The sequence below is a fragment of the Bombina bombina genome, chromosome 10 (assembly GCF_027579735.1).
Source record: "Bombina bombina isolate aBomBom1 chromosome 10, aBomBom1.pri, whole genome shotgun sequence".
NCBI lineage: Eukaryota > Metazoa > Chordata > Amphibia > Anura > Bombinatoridae > Bombina > Bombina bombina.
Window position 1 is genome coordinate 40,699,798 of NC_069508.1, and position 23,962 is coordinate 40,723,759.

Here is a 23,962-nt window from a genome sequence, read left to right on the forward strand (position 1 = left end):
GCTAGCAACCAGGAGTACATTGCTGCTCCTTCAATAAAGGATACCAAGAGAATGAAGCAAAGTTGATAATAGAAGTAAATTTGAAAGCCGTTTAAAAATGTTTGTTCTATCTGAATCAAGAAAGGGTTTCGTATCCCTTTAGCCACAGAAGCAGAGATGATGTAAAACCTACTCAAGAAGCTTTTTAAGGTTTATGTGCCTTGACTATAACAGCAGCATCCAGTGCACAACCAGTTAGACATTTATTCTTACATACTGTTGTGATGAGGTCATTTTTATAAGCGCAGCAGAATTTGTTTATTGCATTGCAAAATAGCTGTAAACAAAACCTTTTAAAAGAATTATATCCTGTAATTTTGTTGAAGAAATATAAATCTCCTGCACTGATCAAGCAATCACTGTGTAGCATGTAGGAGAGCTCTACAAATAACTGATAATAACTGCAGTTTTAAAATTTAAAAGGGACATGAAACCCAATTTTTTTTTCTTTCATGATTCAGATAGAGCATGCAATTTTAAACAACTTTCTATTTTACTTTTATTATCAAATTGTCTAGCTGTTCTCTTAGTATCTTTTGTTGAAAAGCAGGGGTACAAGCTCGGGAGCGTGCACGTGTCTGGCACATAGGGTTGGCAACTGTCTTTCACAAAAATATAAATTATGCTTACCTGATAATTTTATTTCCATCGTGGGGAGGAGAGTCCACGGCTTCATTCATTACTTGTAGGAATTAAGAACCTGGTCACCAGGAGGAGGCAAACACACCCCAGCCAGTGGCTTAAATACCTCCCCCACTTCCCTCATCCCCCAGTCATTCTGCCGAGGGAACAAGGAACAGTAGGAGAAATATCAGGGTATAAATGGTGCCATAAGAATAATATTAAATTTTAGGTGAGCCCACCGGAGCAACGGGAGGGAGCCGTGGACTCTCCTCCCCACGATGGAAATGAAATCATCAGGTAAACATAATTTATATTTTCCATCTAAAGGGGAGGAGAGTCCACGACTTCATTCATTACTTGTGAGAACAAATATCCAAGCTCTAGAGGACACTGAATAAAAAAAAACAGGAGGGCAAGAAGGCGGACCCAAATCTGAGGGCACCAGAGGCTGTAAAACCTTTCTCCCAAGAACTGCTTCCGCCGAAGCAAAAACGTCAAATTGTAAAATTTTGTAAAGGTATGTAAAAAAGGACGAGGTAGCTGCCTTACAAATCTGCTCCATATAGGCCTCATTCTTGAAGGCCCAAGAAGAAGCTACAGCAATAGTTAAATGAGCCATGATCCTCTGAGGAGGCCTATGTTCCGCTGTCTCGTGGGCCAAGCGAATCATGCTCCTCAACCAAAAGGAAAAAGAAGTTGAAGAGGACTTCTGCCTCTTGCGCTTCCCTGAATACACCACAAAAAGAGATGTAGACTGTCTGAAATCCTTCCTAGACTGAAGATAAAACTTCAAAGCACGAACCACATCCAAATTATGAAGTAACCTCTCCTTAGGAGAAGAAGGGTTAGGACACAAAGAAGGAACTATTTCCTGATTGATGTTACAGGTAGACACAACGTTGGGAAGAAATCCAAAACCAGTGCGAAGAACAGCCTTATCAGCATGAAAGACCAGATAAGGAGGCTCATATTGCAAGGCCGCCAACTCAGATACTCTGTGTGCCGATGCAATAGCCAACAAAAATAGAACCTTCCAAGAAAGTAACTTAATGTCAAGAGAGTGCATAGGTTTAAACGGAACCCTCTGCAACACCTTAAAAACCAAGTTAAAGCTCCAGGGAGGAGCGGACTGTCTAAAAATAGGTTCTGATTCTAGACAGAGCCTGAACAAAAGACTGGATATCAGGAAGCTCAGCGAGCCTCTTGTGCAACAGAACAGATAAAGCCGAAATCTGTCCCTTCAAGGAACTGGCGGCAAGCCCCTTCTCCAGTCCATCCTGGAGAAAGGACAGAATCCTGGATACCTTAACCTTGTGCCAAGGATAGCCATGTTTCTCACACCAGGACAAGTAAGTCCTCCACAACTTATGATAGATGCGACGAGTGACCGGCTTCCTGGCCTGAACGAGAGTATCAATCACTCTCTCAGAGAATCCTCTCTTAGCTAAGACTAAGCGTTCAACCTCCATGCAGTCAGCCTCAGAGAATCTAGATTTTGATGTTGAAAGGGACCCTGTTCCAACAGATCCCTGCGACAGGGTAACCTCCATGGAGGAGACGATGACATCCCCATAAGATCCGCAAACCACGTCCTCCACGGTCACGATGGAGCAATCAGAATAGCCGAAGTTCGCTTCTGCTTGATGCAGGCCACTACACGAGGTAGAAGTGGCAACGATGGAAAAACGTAAACTAGGGTGAACCCCCAAGGAACCGCTAAGGCGTCTGTCAGCTCTGCCTGGGGATCCCTGGATCGCGACCCGTATCTGGGTAGCTTGCAATTGAGTCTGGACGCCATGAGATCCATCTCCGGCGTCCCCCATTTGTGACAAATCTCCACAAACACCTCAGGATGAAGAGACCATTCCCCCGGATGGAAGGATAGCCTGCTTAGAAAATCAGCTTCCCAGTTGTCCACACTCGGAATATGGATTGATGAAAGCAAGCAGTTGTGGGACACTGCCCATTCCAATATCCGAGAAACCTCCCTCATTGCTAGGGAGCTTCTCATCCCCCCCTGATGGTTGATGTAAGCCACCGAGGTAATGTTGTCTGTCTGGAACCTGATGAAGTTGAACAACCCCAGGAGAGGCCACGCCTTCAGAGCATTGTAGATTGCTCGAAGTTCCAGAATATTGATCGGAAGGAGAGACTCTTCTCGAAACCACCTTCCCTGTGCCATCCTGGCACCCCAAACAGCACCCCACCCTGCTAGACTTGCGTCCGTGGTCACAATCTCCCAGGATGGTCTTAGGAAGGATGTCCCCTGGGACAGTTGTTGTGGACAGATCCACCAAGAAAGGGAATCCCTCGTCCGAACATCCAGAGAAATCTGTTGAGATAGATATGAATGATCGCCGTTCCACTGTCTCAACATGCACAGCTGAAGAGGTCTGAGATGGAACCTGGCGAATAGAATAACATTGATGCTGGACATCATGAGCCTGATCACCTCCATACTGTGAGCCACCGATGGACTGGAGGAGGACTGAAGGGCAAGACAGGAGGACGCAATCTTCCTGCGTCGCTGATCTGTGAGAAATATCTTCATTGATATAGAATCTATTATCGTTCCCAGGAACTCCACCCTGCTGGGAATCAGGGAGCTCTTTCCTGAGTTTATCTTCCAACCGTGAGATTGGAGTAATGAAACAAGGGCCCTGGAGTGATCCTCTGCGCCTGGACTAGGATGTCGTCCAGATAGGGCGCCACAGCAATGCCTCTGGATCTGGCCACTGCAAGTAGCGACGCCAGAAACTTCATAAAGACTCTTGGGACCGTCGCCAGACCAAAGGGAAGGGCCACAAAACTGGAAATGTTGGTCCAGAAATGCAAATCTCAGGAACCTGAAGTGATCCCTGTGTATCATGAACTGACCTCTTGAACTAGGGGCAGAATCGAACTGATCGTTTCCATTTTGAACAATGGAACCGCCAGAAATTTGTTTAAACATTTTAGGTCTAGAATTGGGCAGAACGTGCCCTCCTTTGGGACCACGAAAAAGTTTGAATAGTACCCTAGACCCCTTTCTGTTGGGGGTACTGGTACAATAATTCCGAGAGAAGAGAGATCACTCAAACAGTCTATAAAGGCTTCTCTCTTTTCCGGCCTGGAAGACAGATTTGACAGGAGGAATCTGCCCCTGGGCGGATGAGATCTGAACCCTGTTCTGTATCCCTGGGCGACAACCCAAGGGTCCTGAACATCCTGCAACAAGGCCTCTGAGAAGAGAGATAATCTGCCCCCTACTTGGTCCGGAGACCAGTCGGGGGCCGCCCCTTCATGCTGACTTTGTTTCGGCAGGCTTTTTGTTCTTCTTGGACTTATTCGTGGCAGGTTGCTGGCGTTGGGCCTTGTCCACACGAAATGGACGAAAAGTAGATCCCTTAGGCTTAACCTTTTTATCCTGCGGTAGGAAAGCGGCCTTGCCTCCCGTAACCGTGGATATGATCAAGTCCAATCCTGGACCGAACAGGATCTTAGAGGTCATGTCCGCAGACCACAATATTAGCCACAGAGCCCTGCGGGCTAATACGAAAAAACCTGACACCTTTGCGTTCAGGTGACTAATTTGCATATTGGCATCACAAATAAAAGAATTAGCGACCCTCAAGGCCTTAATTCTCTCCTGTATCTTATTGAGGGGAGTCTCCCTCTCAACCATGTCAGACAGAGACTCGCACCAATATGTCGCCGCTCCGGAAACCCCTGCTATCGCCACTGACGGCTGAAAAACAAATCCCGTATGTTGGAACATCTTTCTTAACATGTTCTCCAACTTTTTATCCATGGGCTCCTTAAACGACTAACTATCCTCAAGAGGAATTGTCGTCCGCTTCGCGAGCGTAGAGATAGCACGATCCACCTTAGGGAGAGTCCCTCATAGCTCGAGCTGACAGTCCGGGACGGGGACCAACTTCTTAAAGGAAGAAGAAGGGGAAAAGGAAGAACCTAAATCTCTCCCATCCATTCTTAATAATGTTATCCATCTTAACAGGAACCGGGAAGGACTGAGGTACCACCCTGTCCTCATACACTTTATCAATCTTAGGAATCGAAGGTTCCTCCGGTAGCTTTGGTTCCGGAACCTCGAGGGTAGCCAATACCTGCTTCAGCAAAAAGCGCAAATTTTCCATCCTAAACCATCCTAAAGTCAGGCTCCTCTGCAGTGGGAGCTTTAGATGACATGGACTCCGACCCAGAAGTAACGTCCTCCGAAGAGTCGGAGTCGTCCTCGTCAGTGGATAATCTTTCCGAAGACATCCATTGGAGTATAGGACCCCTGGACCGGATCGCAATATTTTACCTTACGCTTGCGTTTGGCAGAACGTGGTAAGGCACTTATCACCGTAGAGACATCCATTTCTTTCTAGATGTCGTGACTTTATCAAGGCATGTGGAACATAGTTGAGCAGGCGGATCTACCAGAACCTCCTCGCAATAAACACAGGTACTAGACTCGGTTAAAGAAAGAGTACCCTCTAAAACGCGTCAGAGTCCTCCATAGCTTGCGGCTTTAGTACGGACTATGTAAAACTTAAATAAAAATGGCACCTTTATAACCTCCAATGGCCGGAGCACTCACCACCTCCTATGACCAGGACCACAGAAACCGTTACGTCTCCTGCGCCACCGGTCAATCCAGGAAGTCGATAGGCCCCACCCAATAGAATGCCTTGCAGGACTGACCCTGCATTAGGGAGAAAACGCGCCAAATCTGCTGCGCAAATACTCCCGGAAATGAAACTAAAGTCCACCCATTGTCAGAGCCACATCTCACCAATATCGCAGCAATGACCCTACAAACAATATTATGTATAAATCCCCCCTGTTCAATAATCCCCCTACTTATCTATAAAGATAAGAGGTATCACACTGTGACCCTGTCTTCTGCGTTATCAATATAAGTATAAAAAAAATGAAACTATCGTACCAGAATCTACATCGTGGAACAGGAACATGGCCTCTCAAGTGTGACAGTGTAATAGCATCACTCCTGACATGGACTTGAGTGTAGAAAGCAGGCAGCGAAACTCATCAACGCTGATTGCTTATGGAGCTGTTAACCCGAGTCAGAATGGTTTTGCAGAAAGACTCTACCTGTATCTCAGGACTTTAACTTTCACTCAAGCTCTCACTAAGAGGCTAATAGGGCTACTTAAAACTCCAGTCCCATTCCAAAGAGTACTACCCTCCATAAGAGACTACTCCGAATCTTCCGACACTTCTCTGCCAACCTCCTGTGAAGAAAGGCAAAGAATGACATTAAGCCTTTGGCTGGGGTGTCTTTGCCTCATCCTAGTGGCCAGGTTCTTAATACCCATAAGTAATGAATAAAGCCGTGGACTCTCCTCCCCTTTAGATGGAAAATACCAGACAGACAATCTTCAGGTAACTAGGCAAGATGTCTTCCCCCCTCTCAAAAGCTGTACCTTAGCCACCCCTCATGATCCCACTGTGTATATTTTTCCCAACTGGGCAGTTATTTTACCACTTGGCTGCGAGTAGCATACAAATCATGTTTATGAAGACTTTAGGGGACAGCTTGGTAAAACATAGACGGACCGGGTAAATACTGGACACCTGGCAACCCTACTGGAGCAATATATGGCAGCAGTTGTGCAAGAATGTTATTCCCTTGCTAAAGCACTAGATGGCAGCACTATTTCAAAGCGAATTGGATAGCTAAAGAAAATTGGAGACTTTTTTAAATTGGTCTGTCTGAATCACAGACAGGGTTTTATATCCCTTTAAATTAAAGGGAAAGCAGGTAAAATAATGGCATTTGCATTGCAAGGTGCTTCTACTGTGTATAATTCAACTATTTATGAGATATTACATTTTAACTCAAATAAAAGGGACAGTGCACTGTAAAATTGGTTTCTCCTTAATGTGTTTCCAATTACTTGTACCAGCTGCAGACTTTAAAATGTGTGATACATTTTTACTTTGTGTATATTTTTGTATATGAAATTACTGTTTCTGCAAAATAAACACACAAACCAAATGATCTTGTACGAAGAGAATACCTCATTATCTTATTCGTCTAATCATTTACAGAAACTCTTCCTTATCTTCTTTATTACAGTTTACACAAAGGGCAATACTTAGGAGAGTACAATGGAAAATGAACATTTTAGTGCATCTCTGTCACAGCCCCCCACCAGGAGCGTTACTTTATCTAAACTTCTTTTTTAAATGCTTTTTATGTAACCAGAACTTAAGTTCAGAAATGCTCAGTATAGGTGGGGATATAATAGGCAAAATCAGCTATTTTAAATGAGAAAACAAATGTGAAGGAGCTATTTGTAAAACAATTTAATACACTCCAGTAGGCAAAATGGATAATTGGACAAATATTAAAAAGAGAGTGTACACTGTCCCTTTAATCTAGCTGCCTAAAAGGGCACAAAGTATGAGACAATTCTCATGTAGGAGCATTGTGAAGCCTTTAGCAGATTGATTGAAACATCAGTTCGGCTATTTTGGTTCTTCAAAATTAGACTCATCTAAGGATGAATCATCATTAACCAACTGTGTTCATGACGACAGTATCCTTCAGCTGTAAGGTTTTCATTACGCAAGTGCCATTTGTCTTTATTCGTTATTGGTTTCAAAAAGAAATAATGAACTTAAACAAATTGTTCTGTTATTTGTTTATTGAAAGGGACAGTCTACACCAGAATTTTTATTGTTTAAAAAGATAGATAATCCCTTTATTGCCCATTCCCCAGTTTTGCACAGCCACCAAAGTTCTATTAATATACCCTTTACCTCTGTGATTACCTTGTATCTAAGCTTCTGCAGACTGCCCCCTTATTCCAGTTCTTTTGACAGATTTGCATTTTAGCCAATCAGTGCTGACTCCTAGGTAACTCCACGGGCATGAGCTCAATGTTATCTATATGACACATATGAACTAATGCCCTCTGGTTGTGAAAACTGTCAAAATGCATTCAGATAAAAAGCGGCCTTTAAGGGTTAAGAAATTAGCATATAAGCCTACCTAGGTTTAGCTAGGAAAGTTGTTTAAAATTACATGCCCTATCTGAATCATGAAAGTTTATTTTTGACTAGACTGTCCCTTTAATTAAACGAACAAATACAAAAATCATTAATTCAAGTTTCTCTGTCTTTCAAAAAAAAAAAAAAACAATGAACACATTTTGTATTTATTTGTTTAGTTCATGAACAAATAACTGGAAAATATTTTCAAATTCATTATTAGTTTGAAAAACAAATAAATGAAAAAATGCATGCTTAGTTTTTATCTACTAGTTCAGCTTAACAATTCCTTTAAAGGGAAATTCTTCCTAGTGCATAATATTAAAAGGGACATATAATTTTATACAACTTCCCAATTTACGTCTATTGTCAGATGTGCTTAGTTCTCATTGTATTGCTTGTTGAAAAGCTTACCAAGATAGGTTCAGGTGCAGCAAAGCACTACTGGGAGCTAGCTGCTGATTGGTAGCAGCACATATGTGCCTCTTGTCATTGGTTCACCTGATGTGTTCAGCTAGCTCCCAGTAGTGCATTGCTGCTTCTTCAAAAAAGGAAACCAAGAGAATGAAGTACCATTTGATAATAGAAGTAAATTGGAAAGTTGTTTAACATTGCATCTCTGTTTGAATCATGAGATAAAATTCTGGGGCTTCAGAATTTATTGGAAATAGCTTCTTTAGGTTTACGGTTGTAACCAAAATATTATTATTATCATTATTCGTGTTGGCCTTTGTGTATAGAGAGATACACAATAAACAGGTCTACTCTTCCTGCAGGCTCAAACCATTAAACTGGGCACGCTCTTGAGAACAGCTGGTAATGGTTCCCATAGGCAAAATAAATGACTAATTCTAAATATATATGTAAAAAAAAATAAAAAAAAAAATATAAAAAAATAATAATAATAATAATAATAATAATAATAATAATAATAATATCTAAAGAACCAATTTACCCCCATACATCTTATATACTGCATCTAGCACAACAAATCATTGTAGTGCCATTATAGTGGAAACATTAATTTCTTAGAGCATGCAATTAAATCACTAGGGACCCAGCAACTGTATGTGTTTAGCCTTTGCGAAGTACTGAGAGATACCTAAAAACAGTTCAGCACAGGGGTGGAAATGGCTCATCAGTTAAAGGGTTAAATGTGCCGCTATGGAGCCACTGTGAACTGCTGGTCCCAAGAGGAAGCCTCCACTAATTGGCTTACTGGCAGTTTCCACTCCTGACCAGTAGTTGTCTTTGGCGCCTGAGCATTAATTTAACCCTTAAAGGGACATTAAACCCAATTTTTTTCTTTCAGGATTCAGAGAGAACATAGTTTTCAACAGCTTTCCAGTTTCGATTATCACTTGAAATCCTTTGTAGAAGGAACATCACTGCACTACTGAGAGCTAGCTGAACACATCTAGTCAGTCAATCACAAGAGACAAATGTGTGCAGGCACCAATCAGCAGCTAGCTCCCACTAGTGTAGGATATGTACATATTCTTTTTCAACAATGCATACCAAGAGAACAAAGCACATTTGAAAATAGAAGTGAATTAAAAAAAAAAAAAAGTGTCTTAAAATGACCGGCTCTATCTGAATCATGCAAGTGTAATTTTGACTTTACTATCCCTTTAAACTGCTGAGCCATTACCACACCTATGCTAAGTGGTGTCAGAGTTTTTAGATGCACATTACGGGGTTGATTTATAAAGCAGCTGCTTCCGACGCACTCCTCTTCAGATTCGCCTGAAGCAGAAGTTAAAGAAGCAGCGGTCGTAAGACTGGTCCACCACCTCTGAGGCGACGGAAAGCAATCATCCCGATCAGATACGATCGGGATGATTGACACCCCCTGCTAGCGGCCAATTGGCTACAAATCTGCAGGGGGCGGCATTGCATAAGCATTTCACAAGGAATGCCTGTGCAATGATAAATGCCGACAGCGCATGCTGTCACTATTTATCGATGTCGGCCCGCACAATGGTAAATCGGCCCCTTAGTCACCAATCAGCAGTCCAGGGTGCTGAACCAAAAATGGTCAGGCTTCTAAGCTTTCATTCCTGCTTTATAAAATAAAGATAGCAAGAGAGTGAAGAAAAAATAAATTAAAAAATTGCTGCTCTATCTGAATCACGAAAGAAAAAAATTTGGGTTTAGTATCCCTTTACCTATGTGTTTAACCCCCTTGTAGGGGTTAAACACAGAGTTGTAGGGTCGCTAGTAATAAAACTACATCATCTAACGAATTAGAGCATGTCACTTTCCCACTATAATGGCCATTTAAAGGGACAGTCAACGCCAGAATTTTTGATGTTAAAAAAGAAAGATAATCCCTTTATTACCCATTCTCCAGTTTTGCATAACCAACACTGTTATATTAATATACTTTTTACCTCTGTAATAACCTTGTATGTAAGCCTCTGCAAACTGCCCCCTTGTTTCAGTTCTTTTGACAGACTTGCATTTTAGCCAATCAGTGCTCACTCCAGGGTAACTTCACGTGCATGAGCTCAATGTTATCTATATGAAACACATGAACTAACGCCCTCTAGTGGTCAAAAAGCATTCAGATTAGAGGCAGTCTTCAAGGTCTAAGAAATTAGCATATAAACCTCCTAGGTTTAGCTTTCAACTAAGAATACCAAGAGAACAAAGCAAAATTGGTAATAAAAGTAAATTGGAAAGTTGTTTAAAATTACATTCCCTATTTAAATCATGAAAGTTTTTTTGGACTTGACTGTCCCTTTAAGAAAAACTAATTTTATAGCACAGTGGCCCTTTAATATCTTTATGGTGCACATATATTTCAGAACTATCATTTTTAATAAAGTACAAATTGTGAGACTCGCATATTATGTTATACGATTATTTACATTTTGGAACAGTGCAATTTACTATATTTTCCAATATAACTCTGTGCACCACAGAGCAGTACTTGATAGCTCAGCCACTGACTGATAATATAACAAACACAGTAGGTTTCTTTCCATTTGCTTCTCTGTAAGCTACATATAAAAATTCAAATAACATTTTTTTGAAAGTGTCAGCATGAAATGGTTGTTGCTTTTTGAGAAGTTTCACTAATTATGCAAAAATAAACTTTTAATATATCAAAGTAGTGAAGAAAGACTCTTACCCTGTCAACTTCTGATGTTAGAGCCAATAACTCATCCAGAGCCATAAACAGAGAACACGAGTTTTGAAAAGAAACGCTTTTCTCAATTTCATTAAAAACTTGTTCTATGAGATACGGCCGACTGCTCATCCCCTGGGCCTACACGGGAAAATTAAAATAATGTTAACTGATGTGCAGCAAAATGGAATGTTACTGATCAAAGGAAATCAATACAAAGGGGCCTATCTATCAAGCTCCGAATGGAGCTTGATGCCCCGTGTTTCTGGCGAGCCTGCAGACTCACCAGAAACAGCAGTTATGAAGCAGCAGTCACAAAGACCGCTGCTCCATAACCCTGTCCGCCTGCTCTGAGCAGGCGGACAGACATCGCCAGAATTCAACCCGATCGAGTTGATTGACACCTCCCTGCTGGCAGCCGATTGGCCGCGAGTTTGCAGGGGGCGGTGTTGCACCAGCAGCTCTTGTGAGCAAAACTATACATTGTTAAAAAACACTCCCAGAAGGGCTATATAAATGTATCATCTACAAAACATTTATGCAAAGAAAAAAATAAAATTTATGCTTACCTGATGATAAATTTATTTATTTATTGACACGGTGAGTTCACAGATCATCATCAATTACTGTTGGGAATATCACTCCTGGCCAGGAGGAGGCAAAGAGCACCACAGCAAAGCTGTTAAATATCACTCCCCTACCCACAATCCCCCAGTCATTCGACCAAAGGGAAAGTAGAGAAAGGAAGTAACACAAGGTGCAGAGGTGCCTGAGGTTTATATAAAAAGAAACTGTCTGAATACAGGGCGGGCCGTGGACTCAACGTGTCAAGAAAGAAAGAAATTTATCATCAGGTAAGCATAAATTTTGTTTTCTTTCTAATGACATGGTGAGTCCATGGATCATCATCAATTACTGTTGGGAACCAATACCCAAGCCAGAGGACACAGATGATAAGGGAGGGACAAGACAGGAACCTAAACAGAAGGCACCACTACTTTAAGAACCTTTCTCCCAAAAGAAGCCTAAGCTGAGGCAAAAGAATCGAATTTATCGAATTTGGGAAAAAATGTGCAAAGATGACCAAGTTGCAGCCTTGCAAATCTGTTCAACAGAAACTTCATTTTTGAAGGCCCAGGAAGAAGAAACAGCCCTTGTGGAACGAGCTGTGATTTTCTCAGGAGGTTGCTGTCCAGCAGTCTCATATGCCAAACGAATAACGCTCTTCAGCCAAAGGGAAAGTGAAGTAGCCGTAGCTTTCTGACCCTTGCGTTTCCCAGAAAAGTAAACAGACAATGCAGAAGACTAACGAAAGTCCTTAGTTGCCTGCAAATAAAATGTAAGCGCTCGCACAACATCCATATTATGCAACAAGCGTTCTTTGTGAGAAGAAGGATTAGGACACAAAGAAGGTACAACGATTTCCTGATTAATATTCTTTGGGCAGGAAACCAAACTTAGTACGCAGAACCACCTTATCAGAGCGAAACATAAGATAAGGGGAATCACACAGTAAAGCAGAGAGTTCAGAAACTCTCCGAGCAGAGGAAACAGCAACAAGAAAAAAAAAAAAAAAAACTTTCTAAGATAACATCTTAATATCTAAAGAATGCATAGGCTCAAACGGAGCCTGTTGTAAAACTTTAAGAACAAGGTTAAGACTCCATGGAGGAGTAACAGGTTTAAACACAGGCCGAATTCTAACCAAGGCCTGACAAAATGATTGCACGTCTGGCCCATCCGCAAAGCGCTTATGTAACAAAATAGACAATGCCGAAATCTGACCCTTTAGAGTACTTGCCGACAAACCCTTCTCTAGACTATCCTGGAGAAAGGACAAAATCCTGAGTATCCTTTGGATTCACACCAATACAAGCAACAAGGAGAGCGAACGGAGGAAACAGGTATGCTAGACTGAAGTTCCAAGGAACTGCCAGAGCATCGATCAGAAATGCCTGCGGATCTCTTGACCTCGAGCCGTATCTCGGAAGTTTGGCATTCTGACGAGAAGCAATGAGCTGCCCCCACTTGAGGGTCAAGCTGGAAAAACACATCCGAATGAAGTTCCCACTCCCCGGGATGAAAAGTCTGTCTGCTCAGAAAATCCACTTCCCAATTGTCCACTCCTGGGATGTGGATCGCAGAAAGACAGCAGTTGTGGGTCTCCGCCCACTGAATAATTCGGGCCACCTCTGTCATGGCCAAGGAACTTCGAGTTCCACCCTGGTGGTTGATGTAGGCCACCGAGGTTATGTTGTCAGACTAGAATCTGATAAATCAGGCTAAGGCTAAATGAGACCAGGCCAGAAGAGCATTGAAGATTGCTCTCAGCTCCAAGATGTTTATGGGCATGACTGACTCCTCCTCGATCCATAAGCCCTTAACCTTCAACGAGCCCCATACTGCTCCCCAATCTAGAAGGCTGGCATCCGTGGTCACAATCACCCAGGAGGGTCTGCGGAAGCAAGTACCCTGGGAGAGATGATCCTGAGAAAGCCACCACGGAATAGAGTCTATTGACGCCTGATCTAGATCTACACGCGGAGACAGGTCCGTATAGTCCCCATTCCATTGTCTGAGCATGCATAACTGCAGAGGTCTGGGATGGAACCGAGCCAACGGAATGATGTCCATGGAAGCCACCAGACCGATTACCTCCATACATTTAGCCACTGACTACCATGGAGAGGACTGAAGGGCAAGACAAGAGTCGAAAATCTTTCTTTTTCTGACCTCCGTCAGAAAAATCTTCATTAACAGGGAGTCTATTATAGTCCCCAAAAATATGACCCTTGTAGCTGGAACCAGAGAACTTTTTTCCAGATTCACCTTCCATCCGTGGAATAGAAGAAATGACAAGATCTCCGTATGAGATTCTGCTTGTTGAAAAGATGGCACCTGAACCAGAATGTCGTCCAGATAAGGTGTCACTGCAATGCCCCGAGATCGAAGCACAGCTAAAAGAGCCCCCAGAACCTTTGAAAAAATTCTGGGAGCTGTGGCAAGGCCGAATGGAAGGGCCACAAACTGGAAATGATTGTCCAAAAAGGCGACTCTCACAAACTTGTGATGGTCCCTGTGAATGGGAACATGAAGGTATGCATCCTTTAGGTCTATGGTAGTCATGAACTGACTCTCTTGTACCAAGGGAAGAATGGAGCGTATAGTCTCCATCTTGAAGGATGGCACTCTGAGAAACTTGTTTAAACATTTTAGATCTAGGATTGGTCGAAAAGTTCCCTCCTTTTTGGGAACTACGAACAGATTTGAGTAGAATCACAGACCCCTTTCCTGAAAGGGAACTGGAACTATTACCCCCAGGGCGGCAAGGTCCTTGACACAATGTAAGAATGCCTCTCTTTTTATCTGGTCTACAGATAATCTGGAGAGGAGAAACCTGCATCTGGGCGGAAAAGATTTGAAGTCTATTTTGTATCCCTGGGAGACAATGTCCACCGCACAGGGATCCAGTACATCTCTTATCCAAGCCTGAGAAAAAAAGGAGAGAGAAACTGCCCCTACAAGATCCGCTCCCGGATCAGGGGCCAAACCTTCATGCTGACTTGGAATCAGCTGAAGGCTTTTTAGATTGTTTTCCCATATTCCAGGACTGAATGGGCTTCCAGGAAGGCTTGGCTTGATCTTGCTTGGAGGAAGGGGAGGAAGACTTGCCTTTAAAGTTACGAAAGGAACAAAAATTACTCTGACGTCCCTTCTGCTTATTCTTTTTATCTTGAGGAAGAAAAGAACCCTTCCCTCCAGTAATATCTGAGATAATTTCCGCAAAACCAGGTCCAAACAAGGCCTTACCCTTGTAAGGAATAGCCATGAGCTTAGATTTAGATGAAACATCCGCAGACCAGGACTTCAACCACAAGGCCCCGCGGGCTAGGACCGCAAAACCAGAAATTTTGGCTCCCAATTTAATAACCTGTAAGGAAGCATCTGTAATATAGTAATTAGCTAACTTGAGAGCCTTAATCCTGTCCTGGATCTCATCAAGAGGGGTATCCGTCTGAAAAGATTCAGACAACGCTTTAAACCAGTAAGCTGCAGCGCTGGTAACAGTGGCGATACACATCGCAGGTTGCCATTGTAGACCCTGGTGGACATACATCTTTTTTAGTAAAGCCTCCAATTTTTTATCCATTGGATCTTTAAAAAGAACAATTATCCTCTATGGGGATAGTAGGCCTCTTGGCCAAAGTGGAGATCGCTCCTTCTACCTTAGGAACCGTCTGCCATGAATACTTAATAGAATCCACTATAGGAAACATCTTCTTAAAAATAGGAGATGGAGAAAAGGGAATACCAGGTCTTTCCCATTCTCGAGCAATAATCTCCACAGCACGGTCAGGAACCAGAAAAACCTCCACCGCAGAGGGAACATCAAAGTATTTGTTCAATTTACTAGACTTTTTAGGCTTGACTACGATAGTTGTGTCGGAGTCGTCCAAAGTAGCCAAAACCTCCTTAAGTAATAAGCAAAGGTGTTCTGGCTTAAATCTGAAGGATACCACTTCAGCATAAGAAGAAGGAATAACACTATCCGAGTCTGAGATTTCCCCCTCAGATGCTACCGACATGTCTTCTTCCTCAGGCTTATGGGAAGGGACACTCTGGATAGCCAGAACTTGATCAGAAACCTTACTAACTATTTCCTTAAATTTCCTTTTATGCCTTCCCTGCAACATGGGGAAAGTTGACAAGGCCTACCGGATTGCAAAAGGAAACACAGGGCACTGTATGTGGAGACTGAAAAAGTTGGGACGCTTGAGGAGAAAGCTGCGGCATATCTGCAACAGGAGACACCTGAACAGCATTTGCCTGGGATAATGGTGGCTCATGGTCAAATATTTTATCTCTATAACTTTAAGTTCTCTCAATGCATGAGGAACAAAAAGGAACTGGGGGTTCCACCTGAGCATCAAAACATAACTGACAAGTAGCAACTTCGCCTGGGATAATGGTTTGAAAAGCCTCTTTATCCATCTTATGTAACAATTAAGGATAAAGTGTTAAAATTCTTTATTTGAAAATACAAAATAAATGTGTACTGTGTCTTTAAATAGAAATGTTTGTTAGCGCAACAAACCAAATAGGCCTCAGGCTACCTATACACCTCAGTAGCTTTACTGAGGTGCCTACCTGTCCTGCCGCTCATTTTCAAATACAGAGCAGTTACAGAGCCCTAACTGCCGAATAAAAATGGCTTACAACAGTAATCTCCATGACTAAACGTATAAAAACTACTATAACACACTGAGCCACCATAAATCAACTCACAGTCTCCATGCCCAAACTTCCTAAAAGAAACCCCAAAACATGAAGGTTTAATAAAGTCCCATATTAAATAAGACAGCTTTTAGCTGTAACAAGTGCCAGCAATCTCCTTGCAAAAGAAAATTAAAATGGCACTTACCTGAAAGTGCTGTCCGGCAGCAGGACAGCTCACCTCGTTTGAGAGGGTGCAGCATCTCACATAGATCTGTGAAGAGAGAAAAACTGAATAAACCTACTCAGGTTTTCTAGTTAGGGCAGCAGATTCTTGAGAAAACGCAGTGAGGATTGTACCTTACAAGTTCTCAAAAGCCACCACTGCCCTACTGAAGAGACTGATGTGGACTAGGCTAGACCCCAGAAAAGAACAGAGTAAGCTTACTCTTCTAAAAAAAAAATAAAAAAAAATAATCTTGAAGAAAACTTCTCATCAGACACCTAAACTTCACCTCCTACTTGCACTACAGGCAAAGAGAATGACTGGGGGATTATGGGTAGGGGAGTGATATTTAACAGCTTTGCTGTGGTGCTCTTTGCCTCCTCCTGCTGGCCAGGAGTGATATTCCCAACAGTAGTTGATGATCTGTGGACTCACTGTGTCATTAGAAAGAAATCTAGTGTATAATGTCCCTTTAACTCAGAGGAGCATCTGAATGTATGGCAAGTAGTTACTATATAATCTATAACCATCTCAATAACATTTATCTTTTAAAAGGAACATAAGACAAAAATGAAAAGTGTATGAGCGCAATTCAATTTTGAATAGAGCTTTTTTTGCAAAATACTTCTATTAGCAAAAATTCTGCTAGTAATAGTTATCACTGTTTCAAGGGCATATGTGCATGTGCTGTGCATCCCTAGCACACGTGCATTCAAATACAGAGCTTGCTCAACAAGATGGTGTTGGCATCAAAAGGGGCATTAATGAAGCAGAAGCCCTCAGTGTGCTAAAACTCTAAGTGTGCAGTTGTGTTAGCAATGGCTGGGATATTGGCAGAGTCGTCACATGTGTATGTGGAGGAGTCTGTGTGTACCGGAGCAAGTGGAAGGAGCTTCAGCTCTTCCGGAAGTTAGCGTAAGTTAGAGTTCTACTTCTGCGTTCTACTTCTGACTTCTGGGCAGTAATGATGATATTCCAAACAGTTACTCAGTCATTGGGCTTAATATTCTATAAGTTCTCTGCTCTGGTGGTGATACTATCATGATGACTTGATGAGATGTTTGATAGCATCACCAGAGCAGAGAAATTATAGAATATTGAGCGCATACTAGGGGATCTATATGTGCAATGTCTGAGTGTGACTGTGTAGTTGTGTACTATAATAAATGGGAGTTGGCAACTTGGGACACACACACAGGAGGATAACAATCTAACTGGAATGGCTAACTAAGTTAAATATAGAAATTGTGACATTAACTTGAAATAGTCACATAATTCAAAAAGATAATTATGTCTTCTCTTCATCAATGATTGTTAAAGGGACACTAAACCCAATTTTTTTTCTTTACTGATTCAGACAAAGCAGGCAATTTTGAACAACTTTCTAATTTACTCCTATTATCAAGTTTTCTTTGTACTCTTGCTATCTTTATTTAAAAAGCAGGTATCTAAAGCTTAAGAGCCGGCCCATTTTTGGTTCAGAACCTGGGTTATGCTTGCTTATTGGTTTGCTAAATGTAGCCACCAATAAGCAAGTGCTATCCAGGGTGCTGAACCTATAATGGGCCGGCTCCTAATCTTTACATTAATAATGTTAACATAATGATTCAACTAGTTAATGTCACATTTTCTATTGAAACATAGGCTATAGCCATTCCAGTTCTGCAGTTTTATTTTTTTTATCATGTGTATCCCATAGTGCCCATGGCATGGCCTATTATGCTGTACAATTAGATCAAATTAACAATAAAAAGGTGGGGAACATACAACTAGGTCAATACAAACAAGGACAAGTTAGGGATCAGTTTCTTGAAAGTTATGGAATCAGGGATAGTTGGCTGTTGCTCTTGCCGATTCTTAAAGGGATACTAACTACTCCCATTTCATATGAATGTATAGTTGCATTTCTTAAAAATGTCTTACTTTGTGATTTGGCAGCAAGTGAAGCCATTTTATCTGCGTATTCCATAGTTGCATATGGTAGCAAATAAGAAAGAAGTAGAAAGATTAGTTTGTCGTTTTATTTAATTGAATATTTATCATTATATGATATTTAAGTGCTGTCCCGTTGTCAGGTCGTTTAAAAAAAAATGATTGCCCAGAGCAGTAGCAGGTATGCACAGCTCTGAAAAAAATTAGAGGAAACATTGATTACGATCAAAGTGCTGCAAACTACCTCTCTGTTTCCATCACATAAAGATTTCAGCTTGGAATATTAGAGGGCTATATACAATCTTTGTAGAGCCATTATGTGGTGCCCCGAGACCTTAAACGGAACTTTTTTTCTTCTTTATATCATTAACTAGAGAGCATTTCAGAATTGTACTTCAAATTAAACTTTAAAGAAACTCATGAATAACTCAAACGTCATGTGTAATACTTGCAGAGGTGTGCCTTTTTCTACCAGAGGCAGTTTTCCTTATAACAAATAAGGAATGGTAAAAAAGGGCAAAACAATACTGCAGTACTAGTTTTAACGTAAAAAGATTTAAATGAAAATATTTTTGCCTGGAAAAAAAAAAATATATCTTCAAACATGCAAATGCTGCTTTTTCATAAACATAATAGAAATTTTTGAACTGCCATTAACAAAATGTGCAGTCTTTTTATATTTACACTCTTTCAGCCACCAGCTCCTACTGATAATGTGCAAGAATCCACAGAATAACCTAATTTATGTAAGAACTTACCTGATAAGTTTATTTATTTCATATTGGCAAGAGTCCATGAGCTAGTGACGTATGGGATATACAATCCTACCAGGAGGGGCAAAGTTTCCCAAACCTCAAAATGCCTATAAATACACCCCTCACCAGACCCACAAATCAGTTTAACTAATAGCCAAGAAGTGGGGTGATAGAAAAAGGAGTAAAAAGCATTAAAAAAAAGGAACTGGAAATATAATTGTGCTTTATACAAAAAAACATAACCACCATAAAAAGGGTGGGTCTCATGGACTCTTGCCAATATGAAAGAAATGAATTTAACAGGTAAATTCTTACATCAATTATGTCTTCTTTCATGTAATTGACAAGAGTCCATGAGCTAGTGACGTATGGGATAGTAATACCCAAGATGTGGTACTCCACAGAAGAGTCACTAGAGAGGGAGGGATAAAAATAAAAACAGCCATTTTCCGCTGAAAAAATTAAATCCATATCCAATAAAATAAGTTTTTCTCATAATTAAAAAGAAAAAACTTAAAACATAAGCAGAGGAATCAAACTCAAACAACTGCCTGAAGAACTTTTCTACCAAAAACTGCTTCTGAAGAGGCAAATACATCAAAATAGTAGAATTTAGTAAATGTATGCAAAGAAGATCAAGTTGCTGCTTTGCAAATCTGATCAACTGAAGCTTCATTCTTAAAAGTCCACGAAATGGAGACTGATCTAGTAAAATGAGCTGTGATTCTCTGAGGCGGAGCCTGACCCGGCTCCAAATAAGCCTGATAAATCAAAAGCTTTAACCAAGATGCCAAGGAAATGGCAGAAGCTTTCTGACCTTTCCTAGAACCAGAAAAGACAACAAATAGACTAGAAGTCTTTCTGAAATCTTTAGTAGCTTCAAAATAATATTTCAAAGCTCTTACAACATCCAGAGAATGTAAGGATCTCTCCAAATAATTCTTAGGATTAGGACACAAAGAGGGAACAACAATTTCCCTATTAAATGTTGTTAGAATTCACAACTTTAGGTAAAAATTAACAGATTTATGAGCCTGTAACATAGTATCAATCAATGAGTCAGAGAAACCTCTATGACTGCGCACTAAGCATTCAATTTCCATACCTTCAAATTTAACGATTTGAGATCCTGATGGAAAAACGATCCTTGAGACAGAAGGTCTGATCTTAAAGGAAGTGGCCAAGGTTGGCAACTGGACATCCGGACAAGATTTGCATACCAGAACCTGTGAGGCCATGCTGGTGCTACCAGAAACACAAAATGATTGTTCCATGATGATCTTGGAGATCACTCTTGGAAGAAGAACTAGAGGCGTGAAGATATAAGCAGGTTGGTAAAACCAAGGAACTGCTAACGCATCCACCGACTGCGCCTCAGGATCCCTGGACCTGGACAAGTACCTGGGAAGTTCCTTGTTTAGATGGGAAGCCATCAAATCTATTTCTGGAAGATCCCACATCTGAAAAAACACATCTGGATGGAGAGACCACTCCCCCGGATGTAAAGATTGATGGCTGAGATAATCCGCTTCCCAATTGTCTACACCTGGGATATGTACCGCAGAAATTAGACAAGAGCTGGATTCCGCACAAGAAAGTATCCGAGATACTGCTTTCATAGCTAGGGGACTGAGTCCCACCCTGATGATTGACACATGCCACAGTTGTGATATTGTCTGTCTGAAAACAAATGAATGGTTCTCTCTTCAACAGAGGCCAAACCTGAAGAGCCCTGAAAATAGCACGGAGTTCTAAAATATTGATTGGTAACCTCGCCTCTTGAGATTTCCAAACCCCTTGTGCTGTCAAAGATCCCCAGACAGCTCCCCAACCTGAAAGACTTGCATCTGTTGTGATTACAGTCCAGGTTGGACGAACAAAAGAAGCCTCTTTAATTATACGATGGTCATCTAACCACCAAGTCAGAGAGACTCGAACATTGGGATTTAAGGATATTAATTGTGATATCCTTGTATAATCCCTGCACCATTGATTCAGCATACAAAGCTGAAGAGGTCTCATATGAAAACGAGCAAAGGGGATCGCGTCCGATGCTGCAGTCATGAGACCTAAAACTTCCATGCACATAGACACTGAAGGGAATAATTGAGACTGAAGGTTTCGACAAGCTGAAACCAATTTCATTTGTCTCTTGTCTGTTGGAGACAGAGTCATGGACACTGAATCTATCTGGAAACCTAAAAAGGTGACCCTTGTCTGAGGAATCAAGGAACTTTTCGGTAAATTGATCCTCCAACCATGTCTTTGAAGAAACAACACTATTTGATTTGTGTGAGATTCGGCAGAATGTAAAGACTGAGCTAGTACCAAGATATCGTCCAAATAAGGAAACTCTGCAATACCCTGTTCTCTGATTACAGAGAGTTGGGCACCCAGAACCTTTGAAAAAATTCTTGGAGCTGTCGCTAGGCCAAAAGGAAGAGCGACAAATTGGTAATGCTTGTCTAGAAAAGAGAATCTCAGAAACCGATAGTGGACTGGATGAATCGGAATATGAAGATATGCATCCTGTAAGCCTATTGTGGACATATAATGACCTTGCTGAACAAAAGGCAGAATAGTCCTTATAGTCACCATTTTGAAAGTTGACACTCTTACAAAACAATTCAAAATTTTCAGATCCAGAACTGGCCTGAATGAATTTTCATTCTTTGGGACAATGAATAGATTTGAATAAAAACCCAGACCCTGTTCCTGAAACGGAACTGGTATGATTACCCCTGAAAGCTCTAGATCTGAAACACACTTCAGAAATGCCTGAGCCTTCACTGGATTAGCTGGAACGTGTGAGAAAAAAAAATCTTCTCACAGGAGGTCTTACTCTAAATCCTATTCGATACCCTTGAGAGACAATACTCTGAATCCACTGATTTTGAAGAGAATCTGCCCAAATGTTTTGGAAAATTTTAATCTGCCCCCCACCAACTGAGCTGGAATGAGGGCCGCACCTTCATGCAGACTTGGGGGCTGGCTTTGGTTCCTTAAAGGCTTGGATTTATTCCAACTTGAAGGTTTCCAATTGGAACCAGATTCTTTGGGGAAAGGATTGGCTTTCTGTTCCTTATTCTGTCAAAAAGAATGAAAACGATTAGAAGCTTTAGATTTACCCTTAGATCTTTTATCTAGAGGCAAAAAAAAAAACTCCCTTCCCCCCAGTGACAGATGAACTAATCGAATCCAACTGAGAACCAAATAAATTGTTACCTTGGAAAGAAAGAGATAGTAATCTAGACTTAGATACCATGTCAGCATTCCAATATTTGAGCCACAAAGCTCTTCTAGCTAAAATAGCTAAAGACATAGATTTAACATCAATTTTGATATCAAAAATAGCATCACAGATAAAATGATTAGCATGTTGAAGAACAATGCTAGACAAATCAGGATGTTTCCTGTTGCGCTAAGCTTTCTAACCAAAAAGTTGATGCAGCTGCAACATCAGCCATAGATATAGCAGGCCTAAGAATATAGCCAGAAAATAAATAAGCTTTCCTTAGATAAGATTCAAGTTTCCTATCTAAAGGATCCTTAAAAGAAGTACTATCTTCCATAGGAATAGTAGTACGTTTGGCAAGAGTAGAAATAGCCCCATCAACTTTGGGGATTTTTTTCCCAAAACCCCAATCTAGCTGGAAGAAGGAATAAAAAAAAGTACCACCAGGCCTATCCCATTCCTTTGAAATCATATCAGAAATAGCATCAGGAACTGGAAAAAACCTCTGGAGTAACCACAGGAGGTTTATAAACAGAATTTAAACGTTTACTAGTTTTAGTATCAAGAGGACTAGATTCCTCAATATCCAAAGTAATCAACACCTCTTTTAACAAGGAACGTATATACTCCATCTTAAATAGATAAGTAGATTTGTCAGTGTCAATATCTGAGGTAGGATCTTCTGAATCAAATAGATCCTCATCAGAGGAGGATAATTCAGTATGTTGTCAGTCATTTGAAAATTCATCAACTTTATGAGAAGTTTTAAAAGACCTTTTACGTTTATTAGAAGGCAGAATAGCAGACAAAGCCTTCTGAATCGCATCAGTAATAAAATCTTTTGAATTCACAGGGATATCATGTACATTAGATGTTGAAGGAACAACAGGCATTGTACTAGTACTGAAGGATACATTCTCTGCATGTAAAAGCTTATCATGACAACTGTTACATACTACAGCTGGAGATAATCTCCGCTAATTTACAACAGATACACTTAGCTTTGGTAGAACTGTTATCAGGCAGCAGGGTTCCAATTTCCTTATTATGGCAGTTTCAGGAATGGGAAAAAAATGCAAACAGCATAGCCCTCTGAGCATAAAAAATAAGGCAAGAGGCATATAGGAAGTGGGTTTAAATAATTAAATTATTTAGCGCCAAGTATGACGCACAACACGAAATAAAAAAATTTGGCGCTAACAACATCCACAGATTTCACAAGAAGCACTACAAACTATTAATGCCCCCATATCTGAAATGGAAATATTAACTGCTATCAAAAGAGCTAAGTCTGGCAAGGCTCCCGGGCCAGACGGTCTATCTGCAGAATTTTACAAAATAACAGCAGCAGAGATATCCCCCACCTTATCCAGATTATTTAATCAGTACTATCTACAGAAAGATATGAACTCAAGATACTTTTCTGACTCAGTAATCACCCTAATTCATAAAAAAGCAAAGGATCCAACCAATGTCGCTTCATATCGTCCGATCTCCCTCCTGAATCATGACTATAAAATATTAATGGCTATTGTGGCAGATTGAAAAAATCAATTAGCGACATCATACATCCCGATCAGGCAGGTTTCATCCTAGGAAGGAATTCAGTACGAAACATGCGTAGAGTACTTACTACTTTGGACCACCTCTATCAGATCAGCCAGGACCCCGGGAAAAAATACCAAGGGAAAGATATAGCACTAGTCACTGTCGACGCCGAAAAGGCTTTTGACTCAATTATCTGGGATCACCTAATAAATTCATTGAGGAAGTTTGGTTTTTCGGGTGCCCTGGTTGAT

General features: G+C 41.0%; 1 protein-coding gene across 2 annotated transcripts in view; it reads right to left on the reverse strand.

Moving 5' to 3' along the window:
• Nucleotides 1–23,962, reverse strand: part of BTBD8 (BTB domain containing 8) — a 161,638-nt gene that overhangs the window by 42,455 nt on the left and 95,221 nt on the right. For both annotated transcript variants that reach the window (XM_053694007.1, XM_053694004.1), the window contains exon 12: nucleotides 10,805–10,942. In XM_053694007.1, the coding sequence (XP_053549982.1) occupies nucleotides 10,805–10,942 (138 nt within the window). The remainder of the gene's footprint in view (nucleotides 1–10,804; nucleotides 10,943–23,962) is intronic.